At 35.1% G+C, this 15,253-nt stretch overlaps 1 protein-coding gene across 1 annotated transcript; it reads right to left on the bottom strand.

Annotated features, from left to right (window-relative positions):
- Positions 1 to 86: 86 nt before the first annotated feature.
- On the bottom strand, positions 87 to 14,942 carry LOC306852297 (uncharacterized protein). Its single transcript, XM_079389009.1, has 7 exons — positions 14,665 to 14,942; positions 13,205 to 13,324; positions 3,374 to 3,433; positions 1,992 to 2,060; positions 1,795 to 1,902; positions 1,621 to 1,719; positions 87 to 198 (listed from the first exon to the last, which is right to left on the bottom strand). Exons 1-7 carry the CDS (start codon positions 14,809 to 14,811, stop codon positions 178 to 180), a joined length of 624 nt encoding a protein of 207 aa, XP_079245135.1. The 5' UTR covers positions 14,812 to 14,942; the 3' UTR covers positions 87 to 177.
- Between the last annotated feature and the right edge of the window lie 311 nt (positions 14,943 to 15,253).

The following is a 15,253-nucleotide window of genomic DNA, read 5'->3' as shown; positions in this document are numbered from 1 at the left end:
TGAAAAACTCATCACAACGACATCACTATCAGTGACTGATTCAATGAACACACTAATTATGGAATATAAAACACAACACAAACGTTCAGTTACCATAACTATAATTTAATATCAGTATGCATGAGATTTAATTGAGCAGTAGCAGAGCTGAACGTGAAGCACACATGATGTTGTGGTTTAGGCTCCATCCTCTTCTTCCTGCGTGTGAAACACACACACACACACACACACACACACACACACACACACATCTTCAGTCTGTGTCAGTATAGGATCATTAAACTCTGATAAAACAGCTACAGGAATCACTGAGTGAGTGAATGATTGCACTGGAACATTTGATTTTCTTCTTATTTGTTTTAATACATTTTAACTTGTATTTTTATTTATTTTATTTTTTAATTATAAGTATTTTGTACAATAGTTTATGGTTTATTAATATTTTATATTTTTATATAAATATTTGATGTATTTATTTTTAAAATCCATTTTAAGTAAAACACTTTGAATTACCATGAAATGTGCTATATAAATAAACTTGAATCTCACCAAAACATGTCTCTATCGTATTTCACCAAAAGAAAGAAATAAACTGTATTATGCTTAAAGAAAAACTGCAAATATGTTGTTTCAACCCAGCAGTTTCAGAACACAGAGTAGTAGTTTATAGCCACTTATTGGCCTGATACAAATTAATTAAAGAACGCATGTTATACAGACACTTCATATTTAATAGTATTTGACGATTTGTAGACTGCACTTACAGTTTTTTTCAGCTGCTTTCACACATTTTCAAAACTTTGCCTCTTTTTTTCAAAACTTTACACACAAATCCAAGAATTGCACACAAAATGCAAAATGCCTCACATCTCTTGTGAAATGAAGCACTGCATTCAAAATATCACAAACATCTCAAAAGCAAACATTTTTAATTGTGTTTTATGTTTTATTTATGTTTAATTTGAAAACGGAGTCAAAGTCTGAGAATTAGTGTCTGGTTTTGCAGGTTTGGTGTGTGCTTCTGCTGTTTGAGTGACAGCTTTCAGAAACTGTGAGACAAGGAAAGATTTTATGATTTTATTTCACCTACATTTCACTGCTGGTTATACCCTGTATAATTGTGTATGTGACAAATAAAATCTTGAATCTTGAATTTATGTGAAAAAAACTAATATTATGGCATAGCCGGTGTTTGCAGATGTTTGCTTTTGAGATGTGTTTGTGATATTTTGAATGCAGTGCTTCATTTTGCAAGAGATGTGATGCATTTTGTGTGCAATTCTTGGATTTGAGTGTAAAGTTTTGAAAATGTGTGCGAGCAGCTGAAAACAACTGTGCTAGATTGAACTTTTTGCTCTGACGCTTCTTGCATTGACACAGTTTTGACCAGCAGGAGTCTCCAGTGCGCAGCGTTTGAAATGTTTTAAAACAAGTTTTTACAAGCTCAGATTCTCCCATCACTATTTTTAGAACCATTCATATTTTTTAGCTGTTGTTTTTATGTATTTACTGCATGCAGAACATTTGCAGGATATTAAACACTACTGAAATAGTATGATAGAGTTGTATGATATTCTAAATGCTCTTTTTTGCTGAGCTAGTCTAAACTAGTATTCTCACTTTGTCCTCAGTTTCCATCTGTCTCTCATCAGGATCTTCTTCTGTCTTCTTCTCTGGTTCAGGCTCGTTCTCTGCAGACGGGACATCGTCTGCTTCCTTCTGAAGGTGAACACAGTTTCGTTTGATGACTGGATTGTAATGGAAAGGGGTCATTTATTGTCCAGTTTATCTCACCTGTGTGTCGCTGTGATCCTCCTGAGACTGAGATCGCTCTGTGTTCAGGATCTCAGAGGTTTGTTCCTCATCTGCAGCAGCTTCGCCGGATTCCTCCTGATTCGCCTCCTCATGGGGAAAAAAACACAAAGAGCAGCTGAGCAGTGGTTTTTATTTTATAAACCTCTGTGATTGAGAGGATAGTCGTGATTGATCACCTGATCTTCTGCTGGTGGATCTGTGAGCTCTTTCACTGTCTCTGACTCCATCTGATCCGCAGCATCTATCTGCTGAGAGAGACACCTTAAAAATACAACCTGAAGATGCATTCAGTGGAGTTTTAAACATATTTAATATTCAATATGACAGTCGTCTTCACCTTATAAAGATATGAAGCAAATGTTTTCAGCCCCCAATCCTATGGAAGCATGTTTCTGCCACGGAATAAAAAAGATATAAACTCACAATTCTGACGAAAAATGTCTGAATTGCGAAATATAAACTCAGAATTCGCACTTTTTTCTCCAATTTCGCGTTTTCATCTTGCAATTCTGTTTACTATTTTTCTCCTCACAATTCTGAGTTTATATCTTGTAATTCTGGCTTTTTTCTCAGAATTGTGAGACAAAAAGTCACAATTACTATATATATATATATATATGTTTTTTTTATATATATATATATATATATATATGTTTGTTGATCAGTGTTATTGTAAACTAAAACTAAAACTATTACAAAGTGTTCAGTAATTCAGTAATTAAAATAAAGTTGAAATAAAATAAAATATAAATACAGTATTAGATGAAACACTTAAAAAACGCAAATGAAAATTAGAAATGTAGCCTTGGCAACATAAACATAGCATAAATATGATTAAGTTGAAAAATAACTAAATCTAAACCTGAAAAAATACAAATAAAGCTACACTACTAAACACTACTAAAAAAATGACAAAAGCACATCACAAATACTAAAACTTAAAATTAAATTCAGAAAACTAAAAATATAAAAGCTAATTCAGAATATGAATAAATACAATAATAGTAAAATACCACTTCTATTGATTGTAGTGATATAATATTTGAGTCAGTAATGTTCAGGGGAATTGTGTTGTATTTGACTGGTCATAAGTGCATGAACGACACAATCAATTTAGACTGGCACCTCATTCATTTACTAACTGCTTGTTTTCTTACAAAAAACACTAATACTAATCTGTTTTCTTTTTATTTATTATACAATTAACAAAAGCAAACAAGGCCTAAAACACTAGCTTGCTCTATTCTGTTTTCTTTTTATTAATTATATAATTAAAAACAAAAAATCTTTGCTATGTGTACTGCGTTAAACTAACTGAGACTTGTTACAGCGCTTGCATATCATTGCTCTTTTGTTGATTCTGATTGCTTCTATTGTCCTCATTTGTAAGTCACTTTGGATAAAATCATCTGCTAAAAGACTAAATGTAAATATGAAGTTCACCTGCTTGGAAACGTAGAGTTAGTCATGTGTATGTATGTGTATTCACACGTGAAGTGTGTGTAATTGCTAGACAGGGATGAGAGACGGCAGTGTAAAGATGAGCAGAAACACAGACCTGGTCTTCACCCTGATCTGGAGGACTGGGTTTACTCTCGTCTGCTGATTCTGGCTCACGCTGTCAAACACAACATTCAGAGTCATTATGAAGAACATATGTGCCCCTGGAGCACAAAAGCAGTCATAAGTAGCCAACAATACATTGTATGGGTCAAAATTATCCATTTTTCTTTTATGCCAAAAATCATTAGGATATTAAGTAGCGGTCTCCCTGAGCCCCGGCCTACAGTGTGCTCTCTCCCCTGCTAGGGTTGTAAGTAGATAGCCCACTCTTGTGGCAGCCGGAGAGCGTGATTGGATATCGTTCCCCAAAGTGTCCAGGACGCAGCGTGTCGTTCCCTCTCGAGGAACCATGGTTACATGAGTAACCCGAGACGTTATGTTTTAATAATGAGGAGTAATCTATCATCGTAGTCCGTTATGCCACATATTATGTCGCGTTTTGCAGGAAAACACTATATAGGCTATACATATATTAATAAACTGTATATTGAATTTGATCTTAATACATTCAGCCATATTAGCCTAAGTGTTTATGGTTTTCTAAAGGAGGAAAATGCTTAATGAGAGACTGCGCATTGCGTTCATATTCTGCTGTTCTGTGTCCACTGATTTGCAGGTCTTGTCTTTTTCTCCTACAGATGAGTTGCAGGACCCTGTACATTATGGTACTAATTAGTTTAAATCGTTTAACCACCACAGCGTCTTGTCTCCATTGGCAACACGCACGATTTGTGACACTGCAGGTAGTGAAAAGTGCAAGTCGTGATTGTAATTTAGTTTCTTTTTTCTTGTCTTCACCACCTGGCTACTGTTGTAAAATGTTGAGTGATTCAATTAAAAAATTATAAACAAATAGAATAAAATTAAATAAAACCAAGCTTTTGGGGTGTTGAGACCCAGAACCAAGCTGACTGAGCACTAAAGCTATAGTGAGCCCTTTTATTAAAATAATAGAACAATAGAAAAATGGTCATTCACTCAATTACCTTCACAACTTCACAAATTCTCAATTACAATTACATACTAATTAACTGTTTCAGTTGTGTTTTAGGCACTAAAACAGTCCAGTATAGTCAGATACATTTCTATATTGAAATAATGAAGATTTCTGTGCCACCACAGACTGGTTGCTGGCCCCTTCCTGGTCACCCCTATGAAAACATCCTGGCCACTGCCAAAGAGGACACATATCAGTTCATTTAAAAACACAAAAACATTAAAAAAAACACGTTTGTGAATGTGCATTTGATTTACATTTGAGAGAACCTGAGAAGATTGTAAACAATACAAACTAGCCACCTTTCACTGAAAATTGCTGTTTTGAATTCAAAGTAGGCCATCTGTGTGATTCCAGTAGATCCGAAAACTCTTGCTACTTCATACTTCAGTACAAAACAATGCTGCATTTTGACAAAAATTTGATTTTTAAATGCTATAATTGTGATTGTTATGTCTAAATATAAATCCATTAGCAAAACGTGAAAAATACTATATTAAAAAGTTGAAATGGTAAATGAGACAATAAATGATCCTCTGCTGCTCTCTAGTGGTCATAGTGGGAATCATGACATTCATTAAGCCTATTTGTTTGTCTGCCAGGTGAAATCTAGGCAGAAATCTTCAACTTAGCATGGCCAATTTTCCATGATTTATCTCTATAAGTAAAAGATATCTTTTAAAGTAAGACAAATTTTACTTAGTGTTCTCATTTTATATAAAAATTAGCAAAATATGAATATGCAAATTAATAATATATATATATATACATACCTACAGTCATGGTCAGAATTATTGGCACCCTTGGTAAAAGAAGGCTGTGAAAATTGATCTGCATTGTCAATCCTTTTGATCTTTTAAAAATTTCACAAAAATCTAACCTTTCATTGGATAATAAGAATTTAAAATGGTGGGAAATTTTTTATCTGTTTGTATTTGATAGAATCCATGATGCCATGTGTCTAAACAAGATGTCCAGGACCTCCTGCAGAAATATAGGCCCACAACATCAAAAATACAGCAGTATATTTCGGTACTTTTTATCCCTGTGTTCACTAAACCCATCTGGAGTGTTTGCTGCTAAAAAGCTCATGTTTTAGTTTCATCTGACCATAGAAGCCAGTCCCATTTGAAGTGCCAGTCACGTCTGATAACTGAATATGCTGGAGATTGTTTTTGGATGAGTGAGGAGAATTTTTCTTGAAATCCTCCCAAACAGCATGTGCTGATGTAGGGGCTGTTTGACAATGTTTTTTAAGGTTTTCTGACCCCGAGACTCAACTATTTTCTGCAATTCTCCTGCTGTGGTCCTTGGAGAGTCTTTAGCCACTCAAACTCTCCTTCTCACCGTGCATTAGGACGATATAGACATGTCCTCTTCCAGGCAGTTTCATTACATTTTCTGTTGATTGGAAATTCTTAATTATTGCCCTGATGGTGGAAATAGGAGTTTTCACTGCTCTAGCTCTTTTCTTAAAGCCACTTCACTAATTTGTGAAGCTCAATTATCTTTTGCTGCACATCAAAAATATATTCTTTGGTTTTTCTCATTGTGATGGACAATTAAGGGAATTTGGGCTTTGTTTTCTCTCCTATTTATATTTCTGTGAAACAGGAAGCCACGGCTGGATGATTTCATGTTCATAATCACCCTGGAGTGCTCAAAATTGTGAATATGAATGGGAATATACTTCAGAGATATTTTACTCATAAGAATTTCTAGGGGTGCCAATAATTGTGTCCAACACGTATTTGAGAAAAACATTTATTTCATAATGATATTTTTCCCCATTTTCAGTTGTTTTAGTTCAATGAAAGGTTAGATTTTTGTGTTTTGTTTTGTTTTTTAAATAAAAGATCAAAAGGATTAATAATGCAGGTTTATTTTCAGAGCCTTCTTGGATCATATTTACCAAGGGTTACCAACTTTTCTGTGGGAGTTAGTTTTAGGGGCTAACACACACCCGGAGCAGTGGGCAGCCATTTATGCTGCGGCGCCCGGGGAGCAGCATAAACCCCACCTACAATCCCTGCTGGCCCGAAACTCGAACCCGCAATCTTTGGATTACGAGTCTGACTCTCTAACCATTAGGCCACGACTTCCCTGTAGTTGATCACAAGTGCAGTACGGAGTACCTCAACGCTTTACATGTTACCCTTGGGAGATATTATCAGGAGACATGGTGTTAGCTTTCACTGTTATGCTGATGATACCCAGCTCTATATTTTATAAAAAAAAAAAAAAAAAAAAAAAAAAAGTACATTCAATTTATGAATTAAACATTAAACTGAGGAGAGTTTAAAGAAAACAAAGTAATTAAATATGTATTGTCTGTATAATGCTGTGTGCTGGCTTTTCTTTTATCTTGTTTAGATGATCATCCAGTGGTTGTGCTGTTCGGGAAACTAATATAGGTCAAGGTAAATCAAAGATCAAAACTACAAGGCACAATGCCTATATGCATTTAAACAATTAGTTTTGTTTTCTAATAAAAATTAGCAGTGATGCAGATAATAGCAAGATTTAAACATTCTACCAAATGTGTTAATTTTGTCAATTTGTTTTAGGTTCCAAGCCTACAAGAGGAATTAAGTTTAGAAATCACAGGTTTTACAATCAATGGATGCATTCCATTTTCACTCCCACCAATAAACTTAAGAAATCACCAAAGTAACAAAAGAGTGTGTGGCGCTGTTCAAGTTCAAGCCTGTGTGACCGTTTCTAATGTATTTTCTGTTAGGCTACATGAATGAATTTCGAAGAACGACAGATTGGAGATGCTTTTCCTTGTGTTATAAGCCTTACACGTTGGGCCATATAACACATTGGGTGTTATAAGCAGTTCAACACGTATTTTTGCAATGGTTTTAAAAAAGTGGTGGTGACTATCGACTGGGGAAAAAATACTAGTGGGTACATGTCCCACCCGACCCACACAAAAATTCCAGCTATGAAAGCCATCCATAAACCTGAAACTGGGGCACGTTCAAGTTCCCAACGTTTTGCTACGGTTTCTGGGTTGAAAAACATGTTTCCTGGAAACGGTGTGCAACGGGGTTTGAGATACGTTTTCTCTTATGGTGGCACTCTCTCCTATCCTAGTGTGTCTGATTCAGTGGGAATTTCCTACGTGCTGCACAATGTATGTCACACAACACATTTACCTGATCATGCCTTACCAACCATACACACACACACAACGTGATGAATGGCTAAAACAGAACAGCAAATGCACACTGTACAACCACTGCACTAACAAAGGATGTTTCAACAAGTATTCAACACTTCTTCTATAACCCCCCACCAAGAAAAATAAAACTCTAAACACAGATACTAACCTCAAATTTAAACACTGTTTAAAACCCAATCAACTAAAATCTAATTCCAAACTGTTTGAAATGGTTCACAAAGTTTTTGAAATCTTCTCAGAATGCTCTTTTTGCACACAATCCATCAAACAATAAGCTTTTTTTCATATTTCTAAATGAAGCTGTTTTCATGCACTAATAGGTAAATGTATGTGACATTTTAAATGGCAGTGTTTTCTAAACGAACCACAACTTTCATGAGATTGGGTTTAATCTAATGTAAAGAAGAGATCTGACAGCAAAGCTGTAACGTGAATGTGCAGAACTATTACACAATAAATATATATGTCCATTGTGCAACAGACAAAAAACGGTCACAAATTATTCAGAATTGTTTTCAGGCTAGATGACACACGTGCAAATAATGGGGAGCAGCAAATTCTTCCACTCTAACTGCTGTCAATTAATGTAAATATGGAAAATATTGCATAATAATAAATAGACCCTCCCCCCAGCATGGACTCTCCACCCATGAATCTCAAATGAAAGAAAGAAAATGCCTATATAAAGACACTGATCTTCTGACTAAAAACACCAGAAAACGACTTGACAGACACAGAAGAACACCTGACACTCATTGCTGGTATGATGACTTATGATCCAACTGCCTACATTGATCATCTCAATCACTAAACTCTTTAGCGTTTGTATTTAATTATGTAGATTATGATGAGTGACTGTCTTTTTAGCGCTTCAGAAAACAACTGTTAAGTAGAGCTTAATACTTGAGATATGTCACTAATTTTTCTGATCTTTTTTGGCATTACAAATATATGAACCATATATAAATATATGTCAGCTGATGAAAAGCATTTTAACATCAATTTAGTTTTAAAATGTTATTATTATTATTATTGTTGTTGTTATTACTACTACTGCTATTATTATTATTTTATTTATTTCTGACAGACTTTGCTTTGAAACGGCAAAAAAAAAAATGTCTGGAAAAAAATGGGTTCTCCTTGTTGCTGGCTCAAAGGACTGGGAATATTACCAACATCAGGTTTGTCCTTTTTTTTGTCATATTCTTTATTTTCAAGATATATTGCTCATAAATTCCTCAAGGTGTGCTGTACCACAGTTTGTATTTGATGACAGTAACTAGAGAACATGTAAATTATCTCTTTTTTATTTGTATTTTAGGCCAATGTGTGCTGCTTATATCAGATAATTAAGCAACATGGAATTCCTGATGAGCAGATTGTGGTGATGATGTATGATGACATCGCTCAGAATGAACAGTGAGCAATTTGATCTTAATCTTCAGTGCTAAACGTACTGTTCTTTAGTAGTGCTAGAACAACAGCGTAATGGACCCTCGTCACATTTCCAGGCTTCTCAAAAGCAAACGAGGGCTGTCATAGAGGGGTGAAAGAAAGACTATACAGTAAACATGATTCTTGCATTCCAGTTTGCCACAAGGAAAAAAGACCAAAAAAATACTCGATAAACAATGACATTCCCACGACTTTCCAAAAGAGGAAAAAATAGAGAGATTGATTATGGAAGTCAGAAGAGAGAAAGATTTTCCGTCACTCCCTCAGCCATGTATTAGAAACATGCTTTTGGTGATTTAATATCAAGGTCATATAACACAAGCTATAGTACTAAAACATTGGATATAATCAGAACAGTATAAGTGTACAGCATTTATACGGTATATATATATATATATTTGTTTTTATATTTAAGTGAAATAAAATTCTTTCCTAGATTCAATAATTCTGTAAACTCGTCACCACAGTAAAGCAGCACTAGATTGTTGGAGCTGATTGCGTTGCTCCTTTCCTTCCCTGTCTGCAGAAACCCAGCTAAAGGAGTCATTGTCAGTGCGGTAAGTGCATTAGGAGACGTGTACAGAGAAGTTCCAAAGGACTACACTGGAGAGGTAACATTTGTCATCTTAAATATTGTTTTGATGTTTTTATTCCTTTGCTGAGCAAAATTATATCTTATGACAATAATGATCAATTATGGCAATGATGATCTTAAAGGATGTGACCCCAGACAACTTCCTTGCTGCTCTTCAAGGGGATGACAGTGGAAAAAATAAAGGGAAAAAAGTCATAAAAAGGTTTGTTTGTTAGTTAAGATATCTTCAAATATTATCAATATGTCTGTCTGTCTGTCTATCCATCTCAGTTCAGTAAGTATAAAAAGCGAAGACTGAAGAGACATGTGCTGGGTAAAGTTCAGACCACTCATTTAAGTACCGACATGGTTGACCGCTGTTAATGCACTATCATCTAAATGAATAAATGTAAATCACCGTTTTAGATTGACTAATTGTAATAGTGTATAAGATTTCCATTCAAACTGAATGCATAAATCTAGAGCAAAAGGCAAAACTGTGATATTTCATTCATTCGCTGACGCACTTCACTCGCCGGCTCTGAAATCAGCTGCACATATACTTAATTGCTGATTTTAAAATGTTGAAATTTCATATAAAAAGAAAATAATAGGATTGTATTTTTTTAAGTGTACTATAAATAAAGTGTGTTTTTATTTATTACTCTTTTTTTATTTTAAAATATAATAGTATTATTACACTTTATTATTTGTTTATTGTTTTATTTTATTTTAACTAAATAAAGTGCATTAATACTATTATGACTATTATTAATTATTTTATGAATATTTATTTATAGTTATATTTAATGTGTCACACTATGTTTTATTACAGCTTGGTTCTGCTGTTTTCACTGACGCAATCAAAAACATGAGAGAAAAAGAAAAATTCTAAAAGGTATGTATTCAATTAATGTTTACAAAACTTTTTAATGTATATTCTATATACATTAAGAGAGAGAGAGAGAGAGAGATGGATTTTGTTTAGTAATATATTGAACTTAAAGATCATTTGCTGCTAAATGTCCAAATGTGACAATCTTACCCTCTTCCACCTTAACAAATCTTTCAAAAGAAGGGAAAATTCAAACCTTGTGATTCTTCTTGCTTCTCTTTTTTCCTAGCAGGTCCATCTTGCCCAACAGTTATAACAGTACTGCTTTCACAACTGCTACTGCAAAGCTTTCAAAAGAAGCAAAAACTATCTGTAAAACGTTTTAAAGTGGAAATGAAGCAGCGGCACCCTTGCTCTAAAAGCTATAACATCCTTTTTTCTTTAAAATGGTTAAGACATTAATCGTGTTTGTTATATTTTTCAATTAATGTGGACATCACTTTACTAAAGGTCATTACACACTCCGAAATTTTCGTCTGACATTTTCACACATTAAAAAATAAATATGACCTCATGTTGTGTCAATCACGTTGAAACTTTTGTCCATCAAAAATAATTTGGATCAGGTTCGATTTTCTGCGTTTTCGCATCAGTAGCATGCATTTTGATAGGAAAGGATGAGGAATACGGAAAAGCACAGGAGAAAATTTCAGACTCAGCGTGCAATGACCTTAAATAATGCAAACTTGACTGACTGCTTCACTTCCACTTAAAGTAAATAGAATGAGTTGGTGGTAATTATAATAATCTCTAATCATTTCCTCCACACGTATTTGTGCTGCAGATGGTGATATTCATGACCAGCAGTTACTCTGCAGCGATGTTTGAAGGCCTTGGCAATGATGTTAATGGTAAGGGGAAAAAACAAATGACGGCCCTGCCTTATGTTGGGCTCACACTAGTTTTTATTTGAAAGCTTTGTGTCCATAATTACAACGGCGTTTTAATGCCACGTAAAAAATTTTTTTTATTTTCTTTATTCTCTAAACATATTTGACTATATTCTCGTAATATTTCAAGTTTATCTTGTAATTTGGATTTTATTCTCTTTAATCTTGTAATCTTAGATTTTTTATTTATTTTATTTAATGTGGCATTAAAACACCGTCGTACACAATCTTAAAAAAAAAAAAAAAAAAAAGTTCTGATCTGTTCTGAATCTGTCACCCAGCCTATGCATTGGCTGCATGTGACAAATATGTCCAGAGCACTCCCAGTGTTTTCGACGAGCCCATGAGAATCTACCTCTCTGATAAATTCTCATCTGCATGGTTGAACTTCACCTTTAAGGTATGTGTTTTGTGTCAATGACCTTTAAACTGTATATGGCATTAATAGGTTAATATTCTGACTTAATTAGTCACAAAGTAGACATGACAAATGTGTGTATTTTTCTTTATATTCACAGGCTGACCTTGAAAAAGCAACATTCCATGGTCTGGTCTCTGATAAACAAGCTGATTATCTTGAAAAATATCCAGGTTCCTGCACCTTCCAGCTTGGGGACATGGTATTAAAACTTTACTTTACACAATGAGAGCATTAAGTCATTTTTCATTATTTTAGTATAACAGGATATGAACACACATATAACTCTATTCACAAGGTCCATGAATGTTGTACTTTTTCTAAATTATTTTGTTCATTTGTTTTCTTTAGGCTATCAGTGACTGTCACCTCAGTGAGTTTCTGAAAAAATGAGCACCCTACAAGCTGATCGAACAGTTCAAGAAAACGCAGGAAATAGAGTAATCTAATGTCCTTTTGTGCTAGTTTCTTGTTTCAGAATTTTAGATTTACATTGATTGCAAGATAACAATATAATTTAGTAGTTTTTTGGTTTGGGGTCAATTTTTTATAAATTTGAAACAAGTTTTTTATGTTGATCAAGGCTGCAGTTGTTTGATCCAAAATAGAGCCTTAAATAGTAATATTATGAAGTATTCTGAAAACAATAAAACTTGGAATATGTCCAATGATTGTATGTGTTATTTATTATGCATGGATTTGACAGCTTCTTTAATTCTGCTGCAGTGTCTTACGGTGCATTTAGGCTCTCCCTTCTAACAGTGTGTTTGTTGACTGGGAACTGAAACCAAGACCTTGCCACTGCTACCATGATCGTGATCTTTTAATTAGTCACAGTAAAGTGAACGTGGTCTGTGTGCAGAGTGACATACATTTAAAGCAGTGGTTTTCAACCTTCTTTTGTGGTCCAACACCACATCTATTCATTATTCAGGTCCCTTACCTCCGGTTAGTCCCAGATTAAAATGCATGTTTGAGCTGTCTCAACTAAACATATCTTGCTCTCACATATCTTAAACTATGACAGTGCCACTGATCTGTCTCAAGATGCACACCTGTAACCTTTTCTTCTAAGGCATTTTTATAAAAGCAGCTTAAATATCTTAATTTATCTAAGGCCTAGTCCTGGCTTAAACTAAACCCTGCCTGTAAAACTGGGCCTTAGTGTCCTTTAAGTAAAGATCAGATTTTGTAAATTTCCTACCGTAAATATATAAAAACTTCATTTTTGATTAGTAATATGCATTGCTAAGAACTTCATTTGAACAACTTTAAAGGAGATTTTCTCAATATTTAGATTTTTTTGCACCCTCAGATTCCAGATTTTCAGTTGTATCTCAGACAAATATTGTCCGATCATAACAAACCATACATCAATGGAAAGATGATTTATTCGTCTGGATTCACCTGGAGCTGCTCCTGTGCGTCTCTGATCCGCGTCTCCTCGTCCTCCAGGAGCTTCTGATGGACCGTTTCATCATGAAGCCGCCGCTGCTCCTCCTGCAACTGTCTCTGAGAAGCAGATTTCTAACAAAATACAAAGATGAAATCATGGGTTATCATTATGATTCCACAACATCCTCCCTCCAACTGACAGGCTCCCTATGCAGTGTTCACTGCTCCCTACTCCCTAAGCAGTGGACTTCACTGACAATAATCACTCATTTGGATCGCCCTGGATCATCATGCAGATTATGATATAACATAAACAAATATTGTAATTTATTTTACTTTCAAATTAAATACCTATAAAATACATATACAGTTATGTAATCTAATAAATATAGTCAAAATTTGTTAGTTTATTTTTAAAATTGCTTTGACACTAAAAGTGATACTTGTGTCAGGGTTCTGTCACTCGTCACGTCGTCGTCTTTACCCGGTGTGAAGTCCTGTCCTGTCCTGTCCGTCTGTTTTCCCCTACGGGGTAGTTTTTGTTGTTTATTTAATTTTATTATTAATAAAGCCCTATTTCCTCCTGCAAGTGAGTCCTCGCTCTCATCCCTTCAGCCCCACCTGACAACTTGAGGCCCATTCACTCATAAACCTAATCTTTAGACCAAGTCTGCAAAACTATAAACACATTACATGCTTCAAAAACTCAGTTTGATATTGTAAAACAAACTTTTTGCAAAACTCTAAAAACACAGTTCTCTACGTTACACACATCACTCGAAACTAACAGCTCTTTTGTTTAATTTGGGAAACACAGTTATTGTAACGCTACACTCATTTACTGATGACCTACACACAGAGATCATGTGAGAAAACACTTACACACCATGCTCACTTACTATTCCATACTTTTTTTTAAATAAATAATTTTTACCCCCTTGCATTTCTATTTACAATGTATTTAAATTGTACAAAGCGCTTTATAAATAAAGCTGACTTTCTGACATAGTTGTGTGTGTGTGTGTGTGTGCACCTGGTATTCATCACGTCCTGGGGACCAAATGTCCCCACAAGGATAGTAATACCAGTAAATCTTAATCTTGTGGGGACATTTTTTGGTCCCCATGAGGAAACAAGCTTATAAATCATACAGCATAAAGTTTTTTGAAAATCTAAAAATGCACAAAGTCTCCTGTGAGGGCTAAGTTTAGGTGTAGGGTTGGTGTAGGGCAATAGCACACACAGTTTGTTCAGAATAAAAACCATTACGCCTATGGAGAGTCCCCATAAACCACAAAAACCAACATGTGTGTGTGTGTGTGTGTGAGACTGTGAGTGAGAGAGTGTGTGTGTGTGTGTGTGTGTGTGTGTGTGAGAGAGAGTGTGTGTGTGTGTGTGTGTGTGTGTGTGTGTGTGTGTGTCTCTCTGTGTGTGTGTGTGTGTGTGTGTGTGTGTCTCTGTGTGTGTGTTACCTGCTGCTGGAGCTCCTGGTTCTGCTTGTATTTGAGGATCCTGAGCGCCAGGAACTCGATGGGATCCGGCGGCCTCTGCTCGATCAGCTCCGCGAGACTCTGAGAGAGACACACCGCCAGACTGCGGCTCACATACTGCGAGTCCATCTCAGCGAAACAATACACCTGTACAGCAGCTCGAATTATTTATCCAAACATTTAAAAACGCCGTCAAATGGCGTGTTATCGCTAATGTTAACGCGTTGCTTTGTTTGGTTTACAATCTCCATGGTAACAGCGCAGCATTGAAACACTTCCGGTGTGAAACTAACAGAAAAGGCGGCAATCCCAGCGAACTAATGAAGGTTAATTAATTGCAGGAATATTAATATTTTCTGAAACGCTTGTCGTGATTATAATGTTATTTAACAGTCACAAACACGTTTTTACAACATTCTACTCTCTTTATTTTCACCCAAAATAAAACCATGTCTTTATATTATAAACAGTGTTTTATTGATTATAATCTTAATTAAAGGTAAAGAACAGTTTCTCACACAGCGATATAGGATTCTATCTTTTTATTCGAAATTAAACGTTGTTTCAACAT

Source organism: Barbus barbus (assembly GCF_936440315.1).
Source record: "Barbus barbus genome assembly, chromosome: 32".
NCBI classification, from domain to species: Eukaryota; Metazoa; Chordata; class Actinopteri; order Cypriniformes; family Cyprinidae; genus Barbus; species Barbus barbus.
Note: the sequence above shows the minus strand (reverse complement) of the source record. Positions and strands in the feature narration are given on the sequence as shown.

What these genes read in the sequence shown, in the direction of transcription:
- LOC306852297 (XM_079389009.1), bottom strand. Translation starts at nt 14,811, where the DNA reads ATGGACTCGCAGTATGTGAGCCGCAGTCTGGCGGTGTGTCTCTCTCAG. An exon ending in ATCCACCAGCAGAAGATCAG is followed by an intron (nt 1,903 to 1,991) that starts GTGATCAATCAC and finishes TTTCCCCATGAG; the next exon opens with GAGGCGAATCAGGAGGAATC. An exon ending in AGATGGAAACTGAGGACAAA is followed by an intron (nt 199 to 1,620) that starts GTGAGAATACTA and finishes TTTCACACGCAG; the next exon opens with GAAGAAGAGGATGGAGCCTA.